This window comes from Homalodisca vitripennis, chromosome 5 (assembly GCF_021130785.1).
Source record: "Homalodisca vitripennis isolate AUS2020 chromosome 5, UT_GWSS_2.1, whole genome shotgun sequence".
NCBI classification, from domain to species: Eukaryota; Metazoa; Arthropoda; class Insecta; order Hemiptera; family Cicadellidae; genus Homalodisca; species Homalodisca vitripennis.
This window is the reverse complement of record NC_060211.1, coordinates 106,308,745-106,321,025: the sequence shown is the minus strand read 5'-3', so window position 1 is coordinate 106,321,025 and position 12,281 is coordinate 106,308,745. Positions and strand designations below refer to the sequence as shown.

At 37.1% G+C, this 12,281-nt stretch overlaps 1 protein-coding gene across 3 annotated transcripts in view; it reads right to left on the bottom strand.

The window, feature by feature from the left end:
- Nucleotides 1-12,281, bottom strand: part of LOC124362654 (kinetochore-associated protein 1) — an 87,352-nt gene that overhangs the window by 54,062 nt on the left and 21,009 nt on the right. For all 3 annotated transcript variants that reach the window (XM_046817348.1, XM_046817346.1, XM_046817347.1), the window contains exons 12-14: nucleotides 10,640-10,770; nucleotides 4,047-4,254; nucleotides 819-912 (exon numbers count right to left, since the gene is read on the bottom strand). In XM_046817348.1, the coding sequence (XP_046673304.1) occupies nucleotides 819-912; nucleotides 4,047-4,254; nucleotides 10,640-10,770 (433 nt within the window). The remainder of the gene's footprint in view (nucleotides 1-818; nucleotides 913-4,046; nucleotides 4,255-10,639; nucleotides 10,771-12,281) is intronic.

The window sequence follows — 12,281 nt, the reverse complement described above, 5'->3', positions numbered from 1 at the left end:
GGATAGTTTCTTAACTCACGACCGTTAACATCCCAGGTTGACTTAGTCCACATGTGGCGATGGAGCGAGCTGGGTCATGGAGTCTATCGTTCCTTCCTAACTAACTACTCTAGCTCTTGTTGCATAACGCATCTCTCACACGATCCTGTTGGCCAATCCAAGGCTGGCTCAGCAAGAATTGCCTTATCTGGCGGATCACCATGTGTTAACATTCCCATCAAACAAACCAAATTTTTACGTCTTAATCACATAGGTCATTCAACTCTGCCAATACAAATTTCCGCCAATATAAATTCTGATTATTTTTCCACATTTTATAGGAATGAACCAATGTTTATCTATGATTTGCTACGATTTATTTAACAATATTAATATAGAATTGTAGAGATCATCCAGTAATTATAAAATATATGGTCTAAACTGTCTCTTTAGGAACAAGTTCAATTTTCAAATCATAATTTACAGACTAAAAGAAATATAATTCACACATAATTAATTACTTACAGACAAACACATAGTCAGCAAAAAATTTTGGGGGTCAAGAAAACTGATATTTCCCAGTAGTGGGCAGAAAGTAAGGCAAGTGCAGTAAACCGCTCATTTACCATTTTGTTTTTGGATAAGTTCTTTATCTGTTTCAATTTTGAGCACGATCTTTCAGCAATACGTCAGTAATACTGATTTTTTTAAATAATAATAATTGTTTGCTAAAAAAGTAATTGAAAAAACTGAAAATTTGGGGGGTCCGGACCCCTTGAACTTCCTTGCTGGCTACGCCCCTGCTTATAGACTATTACCTGTTATAATCCTAAACTTACCTTGGACCATTTTCTCAGCTTGATTTTCTAAAATTTTTTCTCTCTCTCCAGATACAAATACTTTTCCTAAAGATGTTGTTATGTCGAACTCCGTCTAAGAAAAAAACATACATTTAAAAATATACTTTTAAAAATACTTATTTAAACCCTTTAAGTATTGGTTATTCAACTATGGTACATCTTTATTTTAAATGGTTTCAGAGAAAAGCTCTCTGTTCATCAGAAATAACAGTGTTTCATTTTAATTTGGTAACAATTGTTGTACAAATTTAAACATTTCTTTTTTGTTGTTACTAAGAAGTGTGTACAAAACAATATACTGTATTATTTTGCAAAAAGTTAGTTGTTAAAAAAAATCGTAATATTTTAAATTTTTCTCCTAAAAAAATGAAGTTTTATTTTTTAATTTATAATTATTTTTTATTTTTTGGGTACTTACCCAAATGTATTTCTAGATTTAGCACCTTTTAGTGGACATATAATTAATTAAAAATTTGTAAAAAAAGGTTTAAATAACAAACCAATGAAACAAACTATTGTTGCCAATAAGTCAATGATTGTAAACAAGACTATAATGCGCTCTTGAATAGCAACAATATTCTTTCTGAGAATATTTGCTGTACTAGCTACTTTTCCTAACAAGTACAAAATTAATTACAAGTGAAAGCAAAGAAGCTACAGAAAATTTAACTTTACTATTCAGCCCAGTACTAATATTATGAAACACAAACAGTGAATAATTAATGTCAAATGAATTGTTATTCTTGTTCTGCTGGTCCAACTGTAAACAAACCATTTATGAATACAATGATACAATAGGAATAAGGCTGCTATATTTATCTGGAACACATACTTATTGGGGAGGAACACGTACTTATACCAGAGGCTCTACCCAAAAAACTTGTTGGCACTTAAAATTCATGAACTGGAGAACAATGACCCTATACAATGAATAATTTAAAAACTAACTTTATATTTAATTTATTTATAATATCCTCCATATCCTGACATTCCATTTAGTTTTAGTGTACCTTACATCTATCTCCATATTTATATTATACAAATAAAGTCAACTGATTGATTTCAAATTCCAAATTTTGAACTATTATCTAATGTGAGTGCTTATGGAAATGATTACCATATTAAAAATACATGAGCATGGTTAGTCTGAGTTAGCAGTAGCAGTACAGGGTGTTTCAAAAAGGACTTTACAACTTTGAAAATTCATATAAAATTTATTAATCAAGGTACAGAGCTGGTTTTGGTGTTGTTTTAAAGAAAAACAGTTCAAGTTTTGACTCGCGTAGTCCGCTAGTGCCTAATTGCGCCGCACAAGCGCTAGTGACAGTTACGTTAAACATGGCTGCCTTCACTGGACCGGAGCGTGATAGTTGTGTTTTTGGTTTGAAGAATCGAAGTCTACGACAACAGTTCAGTGTAATTTCCGTACCAAGTACGCTAAAGATCCTCCTAGTAGGCCTACAATTTATGAGTGGCATAGTTGTTTTGTAGAAACAGGGTGCTCAGTGAAACATAAAAAAATCCTCAGGTCATCCAAGCACATCTGACGAAGTCGTTGAGCAAGTGAGACAATGTTTTGTAAATAGCCCTACGAAATCGACCCGGCGTGCATCTCATGAGCTGCAAGTACTACATACGACGGTTTGGCGTATGTTAAGAAAACGTTTGTACTTGAAACCATACCAATATTCGCTTTTACAAGCAATTAAAGACACTGATAAGATTGCCCGTAGGAACTTCTGTGTGGATATGTTAAATCGAGTGGATGATGATGAACATTTCTTGGACAACATAATCTTTTCTGATGAGTCCACTTTTCACTTAAGTGGCAAGGTAAACACACATAACTGTAGGATTTGGGGCAGCGAAAATCCACATGAAACATTACAACATGTTTGTGATAGCCATAAAGTGAACGTTGTTTTGTGCGTTGAGCAAGAGGAAAGTGTATGGCTCCTTTTTTTTCCAAGAGAGAATCATCAATGGGATAGTGTACCACAGATCGATGAGGATGACCGAAAACGAAATGTTTTCTTTATGCAAGATGGCGCACCATCACACTATCTGACTGACGTCTGGGATTTTCTCAATGACCGCTTCCCAGGTCAATGGATTGGCCGTGATGCGCCAATTGCATGGCCCCCCCCCCCCCCCGTTTCCCAGACCTGACACCGCTAGATTTTTTTCTTCTGGGGTTTCATAAAAGATATGGTGTACGTACCTCCTTTGCCGGCCACTTTACCTGAAGTTAGAGCAAGAATTTACGCTGCTGCTGAGCAAGTTACACCTGAAATGCTAGAGCGAGTCTGGGAAGAAATCGACTACCGATGGGATGTCTGCAGAATAACCAACGGAAGCCACATAGAACATCTTTAGTTTAAGGTAAAAAAACTTTTTCTCCTTTAAAATAACACCAAAACCAGCTCTGTACCTTGTTTAATAAAATTTATATGAATTTTCAAAGTTGTAAAGTCCTTTTTGAAACACCCATATAATTCCGCCTTTTATAACTGATCACCTAATCCTTTCGTTAACTCATCCTCACACTTGTGGAAATTCTAAAATCGAAACCTCCATTCCACCTTAACCATGTAACAGCTCATAGGTGAATATAAGAATGCTAATAAAAATCAGTTTTCCTCTTTTTATTTCATTGACATTGTATTTTTTATATATTATTTAGTGATTCTAAGATGTTACAATACTTCTTTCTCACTTAAAAGTCAACGTTTATTAGCTTTCCTATTTTGTGTTGGGACACAAAGTTTAATTATTCTGAAGTAAAATCAGAATAATTGTTAAGTTTATTTCTAAATAATAACAAACAAACAATTATTACAGTCCTCTAATCTCTATTACACACGATTCAATACTGTGACACTAATGTAAAAATTCTCACATACTGACCACTGATAGAACTCAACATACATTGGCTCAAATCGCTGCACTTATAAACATTTACAATCTTATGCACAGAGATAAAATAACAAATTTCATGTGTAAGATAAAATTGTGGAACCACTCATTTAATGATACTTGTAGATTTATTTTATAAGGATGTAGTATCACATCCAAAGTCTCAAATATTTTAAAAGAAACTCAACTTGAAAGCAGGCATTATGATTTTTCCATTCATAATTTAATAAAATAACAGAATGACAGAGAATTTATCTTAGATAAAACTGTAAATAATACAAGGTGACAAACCTTCAGTGTGTACATATTCCTTAACTCAGCAAAGAACTGTTTTTCCTTAGGATCTTCCAACACAGGCATAAATTCAAGGTAAGGAGATATTTTGTCCCATGCACCACGTTCCATCAGATACTTAATATGGAATATTAGTCGAGATATACATTGTTCTTTGCATTCTTTATCGACAGATTTTAACAATTGCCACACCTTGTTGTCCTCCCTGAAACAAAATTTAAACTCCACATTTAACATTACTAATACAATATGACTATGGGTACATGTCCAAAATATCTTATTTTAGAAGCTCTTTGATTTGTGTTTATACAAACTTAGAAATCTATGATTCTTGATTAATTATAAACAATGGTTGTAAATACAAATTTGTGTGTGTGTGTGTGTGTGTGTCACCACAAGGTGATTATAAAATCTATCCCTGCAAATTGTATAATGGTTGCAGATATAAAGATGAAACTGTAGAAGGTTTTAGATCAAAATATTTTGGACATTGTTCTCTAAAATAGGGATGCCTCAAACTCAAAAATTTAAATTTTAACTACCCTTTTATGACACATTTTTAGAAAGGGAATGTAAAGACAAAGGTTTTGGCACAAACCTATGTTTGTAAGGAATAACATTGTGGATAAATTAACAAAAATAAGTGTAAAACTAAAATGTTTTTGTTAAATGCTCAGTTCTCAACCACCTTCAATGTAAAAATGCAAGGGTTAACTCTTAAAATCCCCAGGAGGGATTTTTTATGGCAATAAAAGATATCAAAAGCTGCGACATCTAACATGTTCAATGTTTTAAACACAAAGAAAATATTTCTGTCCAATATTAAAATTACTTCTCTAAATCAAAGTATTCAAAACTAATTTTTAAAAGTTTAAAATTATCAAATTAAATTAACTTAGATAACTTTTTCAGTATTATTTGGGCACGTTTTTAATTATATTTAATTTTTTGTAATCAGAGTAGCCATTTTAGTATTAGACTGGTACAGCAGTATTGTGGCAATGATCTGTTTTTAACTCCTCGAAGACAAAACTTTTAGCATTAGGAAGGCTAAAAGATAATAATAATAATATTCCTTTATTGCATAAAAACAATTTACAACAATTGCATTGCAAGCGTCAGTAATGGTACAAAAAATACATCAGTTATTTGATGATTTGTCAACTAAAATTATTATTTAATGAAAGGCAATAATCAGAACCAGGGATTTTTCTCGTTGCTCTTAATTTTCAAAATTTTAGAGAATATAGAGGCAGGGTAAAGTCAGCAATCCAAGCTCCCTAAAGGAATCTTTACACGACTCTCTGGGGTTCAATTTTGAAAGAATTCTGACAGCTTTCTTTTGAGTTCTAAATACTCTTTCGAATTTGTACTTAGAACAGCTGCCCCACAGTCTCAAGCCGTAAGTCAAATGTGGATGTATCAGGCCAAAATATGCCGTTTTCAATACATCCAAAGAACAAAATTTTGCAAGACTGCGCAGGACAAAAATGCCCGAGGCAACCTTGGAGCAAACCTTTTCAATGTGATCGTCCCATGTCAGTCCTCGGTCAAGGTGCATTCCAAGGAACTTAATGGATTCAGCTTCATCAAGAAGAACATCGTCCACCATCACTGCAGGCCGTAGTTCTTGGTCTTGTTGCTGCCGGAGGCAAAAATTCATGACGTTTGATTTCGAGCTGTTTGTTTTCAGATTGAGTTTTGAGAAATGCTCGATGCATGAATTCAACTCAATAAATGCCTTCACTTCGAGATCGTGTTTTGATTTTGATCTGATGCAGAGAGTCGTGTCGTCAGCGTATTGAATCACCTTTCCATTCTGGATTGATGACGTCAACCTATTGACGTAAATTATGAAAAGGACTGGCCCTAATATTGATCCCTGAGGGACACCATAGGGCATTTTCACTTTGCTTGACATGGCATTCGCGATCTGTACGCACTGCTCTCTATCCTGAAGATAAGACGAGAGCCAGTCGTGCGGCAGACCTCGAATACCACTTGTCCACAACTGGTGCATCAGTTTTGCATGATGCACACAGTCAAAAGCTTTGGAAAGGTCGAGGAATATGCTTAGCACATGTTCTCTCCTTTCCAGGCCATCGACAACATTGTGAATGAGATCCGTTACAGCATCGATTGTCGATTTGTTTTTCCTGAACCCGAATTGTTCGGGACAAAGAATTTCGTAACGGTTCAAAAATTTTTCGAATTGTTTGAGAAATGCTTTTTCAAAAATTTTGCTGAAAACAGGGAGGATGGAAATCGGACGATAATTGCTTGAGATGCAAGATCGTCTTTCTTGAAAATTGGAATGACTTTGGCTGTTTTCAATGCAGAGGTGAAAACGCCTTGTGCAAAAGAGAGATTAATCAATTTTGTGATTGGTGTCAAAAAGTGCTTGAAGCACCTTTTGATTAACCATACAGACATTCCATTGATGTCGCAAGACTTTTTTGGTCTCAGATCTTGCACGATACGGGCCACCTCAGCCTCACCTACAGGAAAAAGAACCATAGATGAGACCGGTCCCATCAATGGCTCTTCGCGAGAGCTGTCCAAGATAAACGAGTTATCTGGTTCAGCTACGGTCGAGAAAAATGTGTTAAATTCACTTGCCACTTTAAAGGGATCGTCAATTGTGTCATTTATTGTTTTTAGTGTCGGAACCGAGAATTTGGAAAATTGTGGTTGATTTTTGCTGCTATTAATGATGTTCCACGCGCTTTTTGAAAAGTTTTCTGATTGTTGTAATTGGTCTTCGACGTCTCGTGCCTTGGCTTTCTTTATTTCTTTTCGATAATTTTGTTTGTAATTGCGAAAAAAGTTTTTGAACTCTTCATTTTCAGTCTTGACATATATCGAATGGTAAAACATGAGCCTTTCTCTTAGTTCAAGAATATCCTGGGTAATCCAGGTATTCTTGCCCTCTTTGATACGCTCTTTGAAATTTTTGAACGGGCAAGTGATGTTTAAAATGAAAATTACTTTGCCAAGAAACGCGTTGAAGGCGTCCTCTACTCGGTCAAAAGAATCCAAGAAAGACCATGATTCTTTCTCGAGATATTTTTTGAAAAGATTTACATTTGCAGCTTTTTAATCTCGTTTTGTTTTCATGGCGGGAGGTTCAGATTTTTGTTTGGATTTTGTGAAAATGGCTTCCTGCGCGAAGTGGTCAGAGATGGCCGCGTTCATCACAGAGACCGAAACATCAGGAACATTTGTGATGACGTTGTCGATGGCTGTGCTCGATGTGGCGGTCACTCTTGTTGGTGAGTTCACGGACCAGTTTAAACCGAAAGAAGCAAGAATATCGCGAAACCGCTGGGTCAGGGGGTTGGTGCGATCCATCGCGTCGATATTGAAGTCACCAACGATAATGAACTTCAATGATTTTGAACTGAACAAATTTAGGAGGATTTCAAGGTTTTCAAAAAAGGTTGTGCTGCACCCATTTGGGGATCTGTATAAGCCAATTACTACAATTTTTCCAACGGAATTTTGATCAATTTTTATTCCAGCCACCTCAAAGTTAAGATCACAGCTATAATCCACCCTGAAGGGCTGGAAATTCAATTGAGGATTGACAAATATTGCCACACCACCTCCTTTGAAATTTGTTCGGTGAAAAGAGTTAGCCAATTCGTAATTGTTGATTCTGAACATAGCGACAGTGTCAGCCGTGAAGCCATGCTCAGAAACAACGAATATGTCGGGGTGCAGCTCTTCTGCCATGAGTGTCAGCTCGTCTATTTTATTTGTGGCAGACTGCGCATTCTGGTGCACAACTGAAAAAAACAAGGGTTGAATTTTGAATTTTGTGAATTTGATTTTTGTGATTGATTGATTTGTGATTCCCTAGTTCTGATAAATAATTTATGTTATTTGCACAAGACTTGAGGATGGACAGTTTTTTGTGGACTTTTCACCGGAGACGAGTTTGGCAGGCCGCTTTTAACCGCCTCCGCGAATGAGTCGAAGGGCAAGACGTGGGGCTGGGCTGCGGCTGTCAAGGTGGCAGGGTGGGTGGAGAGTGGTGGCGCAGATGCAGTCTTCTGAGGTCCGGTTGACGGCGTCCCAGCAGCGCTGGCTGCAGGCGGTTGGGATGATGGCGCTCTGAGGACAGAGGGGTTCATCCTCCGCAGACTATCCACCACCAGCTCCGCCAGCAGGTGCTTACTACCAGACCGCAGGTGCATGCCGTATTGTGTGAAAGCACCTCTGCCGACGCGATTGAAGTCCATCACCACTGCCCCATGATGCCTCTCGCACAGCTCTTCAATATAGTTGTTGATGAGAGCGGTCTCTTGATGGATTAGGTGAGTGGCTGGCAGATCGTGTCTATGGGGCAGGGTGGAGACGACAACGCTGGCGGTTCTCAGCTTTCTCGTGATACGCTGCTCGAGATGCTTGTAGATGTTGTATTGCTGGCCAGAGGCGACGTCGTTTGTCCCTGCTATGATGACGCAGCAGCTCCCGGGCGCAGGCGAGTCGTCGGTTACCGCCTCCAGCAGTTTACCCCCTGACTTACACACGCCCTTTACTTTGGTCAACCGAGTGATTTTTCGCCTCACAAGATCAGCTAAGTCACGGGTATGGCTGTCGCCCTCGATGAGAATTGAAGAAAAAGGCAGTGGAGTTCTAGGTTTTCTTCTTCTGGTCGTTTTTTCCTTCTTCTGCTCGCCACTGGGAGTGTTGGGTATGACAGAGGGTTTTAGTTGACGTTTCGACTGTTGTGAGCCAGCCAAAGCCTGATACCAATTCTCCGTTTTGACTGGAAGGTGTTTTCGGCTGTGGTTTACCACTGTCCACTCGGGCGGCTGCCCTCTGTCACACCCGCATTTCTCCATCTTCTTCCCCCTCAAACATCGAATTTCCGCCTCAAGAACCTCAATTGTGATCTTGAGGCTAGCCACGAGGTCCTTGGTTTCGGTGCACCACTGGTCCCTGCAGTTGGCCGGCAGGTCACACTGCACGCCGCAGTCCGCCGCGGAAGCGCGCACGTATGAATCCACTCTCGACGTATTTGCCACGAAAACCTGATCTGTGTATTGCATTAGACGTGTATCCGACTCGATAGAGTGGTCCAATACACGTTTATATTTATCATTGAGCTGCAGTAGATGGTCTTTAAGCATTTGGTTTTCAGCAACCAAGTCGGCAGCCTCCGTTGCTGGCACGGACTGTGCAGCGTCAAGTGATCCGAGTGGAGTCGAGGTGCCTACAGACGTCGCGGGTGACACGGCAGGAGGCGTCATCGCGACAACCCGAGTCGGCACGCAGGCTGCACGCGTGGAAGGTTCGGTTTTGCTCAACGACGCGGGCGTCACGGCAGACTGTGCCAACGAAGCAGCAGGGGTCGATGCGCAAGCGAGTGTCGCGGGAGATGCGGCAGGCCGGGTAGGAGTAGGCGAGAAGGAGAGCGTTCTCATGGTGACAGGGTGGGACCCTAGGTGCTTGCCGCTGGACGTCACCACTTGCGTAGCATCAGAGTTGGTCCTCACCTTAGCTCCACACTTCCCCCCCAAACATCGCCAAGCTCTGTCCCCGTTCTTCAAAACATGACTCTCTTTATATTTATAATTGTTGTAGAGGAGTAGAGGTTTGCCATTCTTCGTCTGTTCAATCGATAGAGTCATTTTGTTTTACAACAATAATAATGTTTGGTTAAATTCTCTTAATAATTAATTTGCACTGGTGAATAAATGAATAAATAAATAAATAATTAAAACTAAGGATAAAATAGAATAAGTTAAAATGCTAAAACTAGTTTAAAAGTCACATAAAACAGTTAAAAAAAGTCACATAGAAAAAGAATTGCAGAATTAAAATACAGGCAAGATTGAAAGACCAGTCTTGAATATCACGATTAGCAATAGCAGCACTATCTGTGAGAAATGAATGAAACTACTGTTATTATAATGAAATAAATAATATTCTTGGACACAAAAAGATAACGCCGGGAGTGTGAATCGATCAGCGGCCCGGCGGAACTTCAGTCCACGACGCTGCCACTGAGCTACGCTCAACTTGATCGTAGGTCGTAGGTACTAATACTTGTGTCGCTCGAGACTAGCGAGTGAGTAGGCACGTGTATGTAACCTTCTGACTTGTGCTTGTCGGTTACATTACCGACAGATTACAGATTACATTTACAGATGAAATTACCGAGCCTCCAGATATATAAAGGGTTGTAGCAACCAAGCATCTTGGTGTAATATTGGATGAACGTCTCTCTTGGAAAACTTCAAATTGACAAGCTGTGTTCTAAACTCAGTTCTACTATTTTGCTATCAATCCTCTGGTCTGCTATCAGAAGCTCTTCATTTTTACCTCTAGAATACATTGAAAAGTTTTTTGTACAAGTCTGCAAGTTCTTTATATATTTTTCAAATATACTTAAAACAATTTAAATTAAAGTAATTTAAAATGATTATTCTATATATAAACATATATAACCTATATTTTATTAGAATCAATTAACTGGAATACAGACTAATTGTAAATACATTTTTAAGAATCAGAATCAAGAAACTATGAAAACCGTAACCAAACCTACCCTAATAAAGAATTATCTTTTCACAACATACCCATGTTCAATTAAGTGAATCAGGACAATGAGATAGATTTCAGTGACATTTCCTTTCACACATTTAGCCACTTCATTTATATCCTCCAGCATGTGTTTTTCGTTTCTCTTTAATATGAGATGAACCAATTGCTAAAACAAGACATGTTTACTTGTTAAAATCAAAAATAATTTGACACAAAGTAAGAACAAGAAACAACTAAATAAATACTATTGATAACAATGGAAAATGAATAATAACAAAAATATAAGTTTACAAAGTAACCAGGTTCTTAGATTACAGCAGATTGTCTGTATATCTATCTGTCTGTAGGGCATCTCGAAAATAAAAATGAGCTATATTAGAAATTTTGCATGCAACCTCAGCGAAGCCTGTTATGACACGTGGTGTGGCTGCTATAACTTGATTGTAAAACAAGATGCAAAACTACACAAGGAATGTTAAGGCAGCAAAGATCCATTGTCAAATTACAGAAATGTACAATGAAAGTGAATGGTGATAGAATGGTGCAAGATAGAGTTAGGCATTTCACTGAAGGATGAAAAAATGAGCACAACAAAACACAAAATGGGAGGTTTTCTATTATGGATTCGGTAAAAAGAGTGGGTGAAAAACCAAAACGGAACAAATTATTCACAATTAAATTGCTTTAAAATTAATTTTCACAAGTTTTGAGAACTGTTTTAGATGACAATTGAATTGAATCATAGTTTTATTTCCAAAAAATATTTACATGTGTGCAAATTTACTATTAAATTTATATTGTCTTGTTACTATACTAGTTGAATGTTTACATAACAACATTATACATAAAAATATTATACACATCAAATTTAAAGTGGCCTAGGAAATGAGCCTACATGGGCGGAAAAGCCTGTGCGTAGGCTCGAGTTGCTTCCCTGGAGATTTTGGACGAACTGAATCTGGTAATTAATTAATTATCATGATAACCAACCTCTCAGTTCAGCACAAATTGTGCTCCTGCTACGTTGTCATCTGTTACTAGTGCCTGACCAATGGTGGAAAATATAATAAAAAACAGTTTAAGATATAATCTTTCAAGTTAAAAAACTGGAAAGGTAGTCGCGGAACTGACCAACAGAAGTGACTACTTCTTATAACGGGCTGTGAATATATATCTTGAAAAAATATATGATTGCCAATTTTTAAATGGTTATTTTTTATATTTTAAAATAATACGAGAGACTCAATTCTCTAACATAAAAAAGTATTATATTTTCTATTGATTTTTTTTACATATAATTTTTGTAATATTTTTTGCATTTCATATATTATAATGATCACTGTCTTCTAAATATTAAAGTAATAAATATGTATACATTTTCATTATTATCGTTTATATTTAAAGCAGCATTTTACCATATATTTTAGTCTTTTTGCAACAATTGTTTGGTGTTGGATGTTTTTTAGTGTGTTAAAGTCAACGTAGCTTATAATAGTAAAGTATGAATTGATGTTATAAATTTTGACAGCTTTTAAATTTGTAGCTTAAGTAACCTAACCTGCAAAATTCCATTATCAAGAAAAGTCTGCAGAAGCAGGGATAGATCCAGACTATGCGATATTTCAGACAATTGCGTCAATAATAAAATGAGTAAACTGATTAAAAAGTTAGAAAACA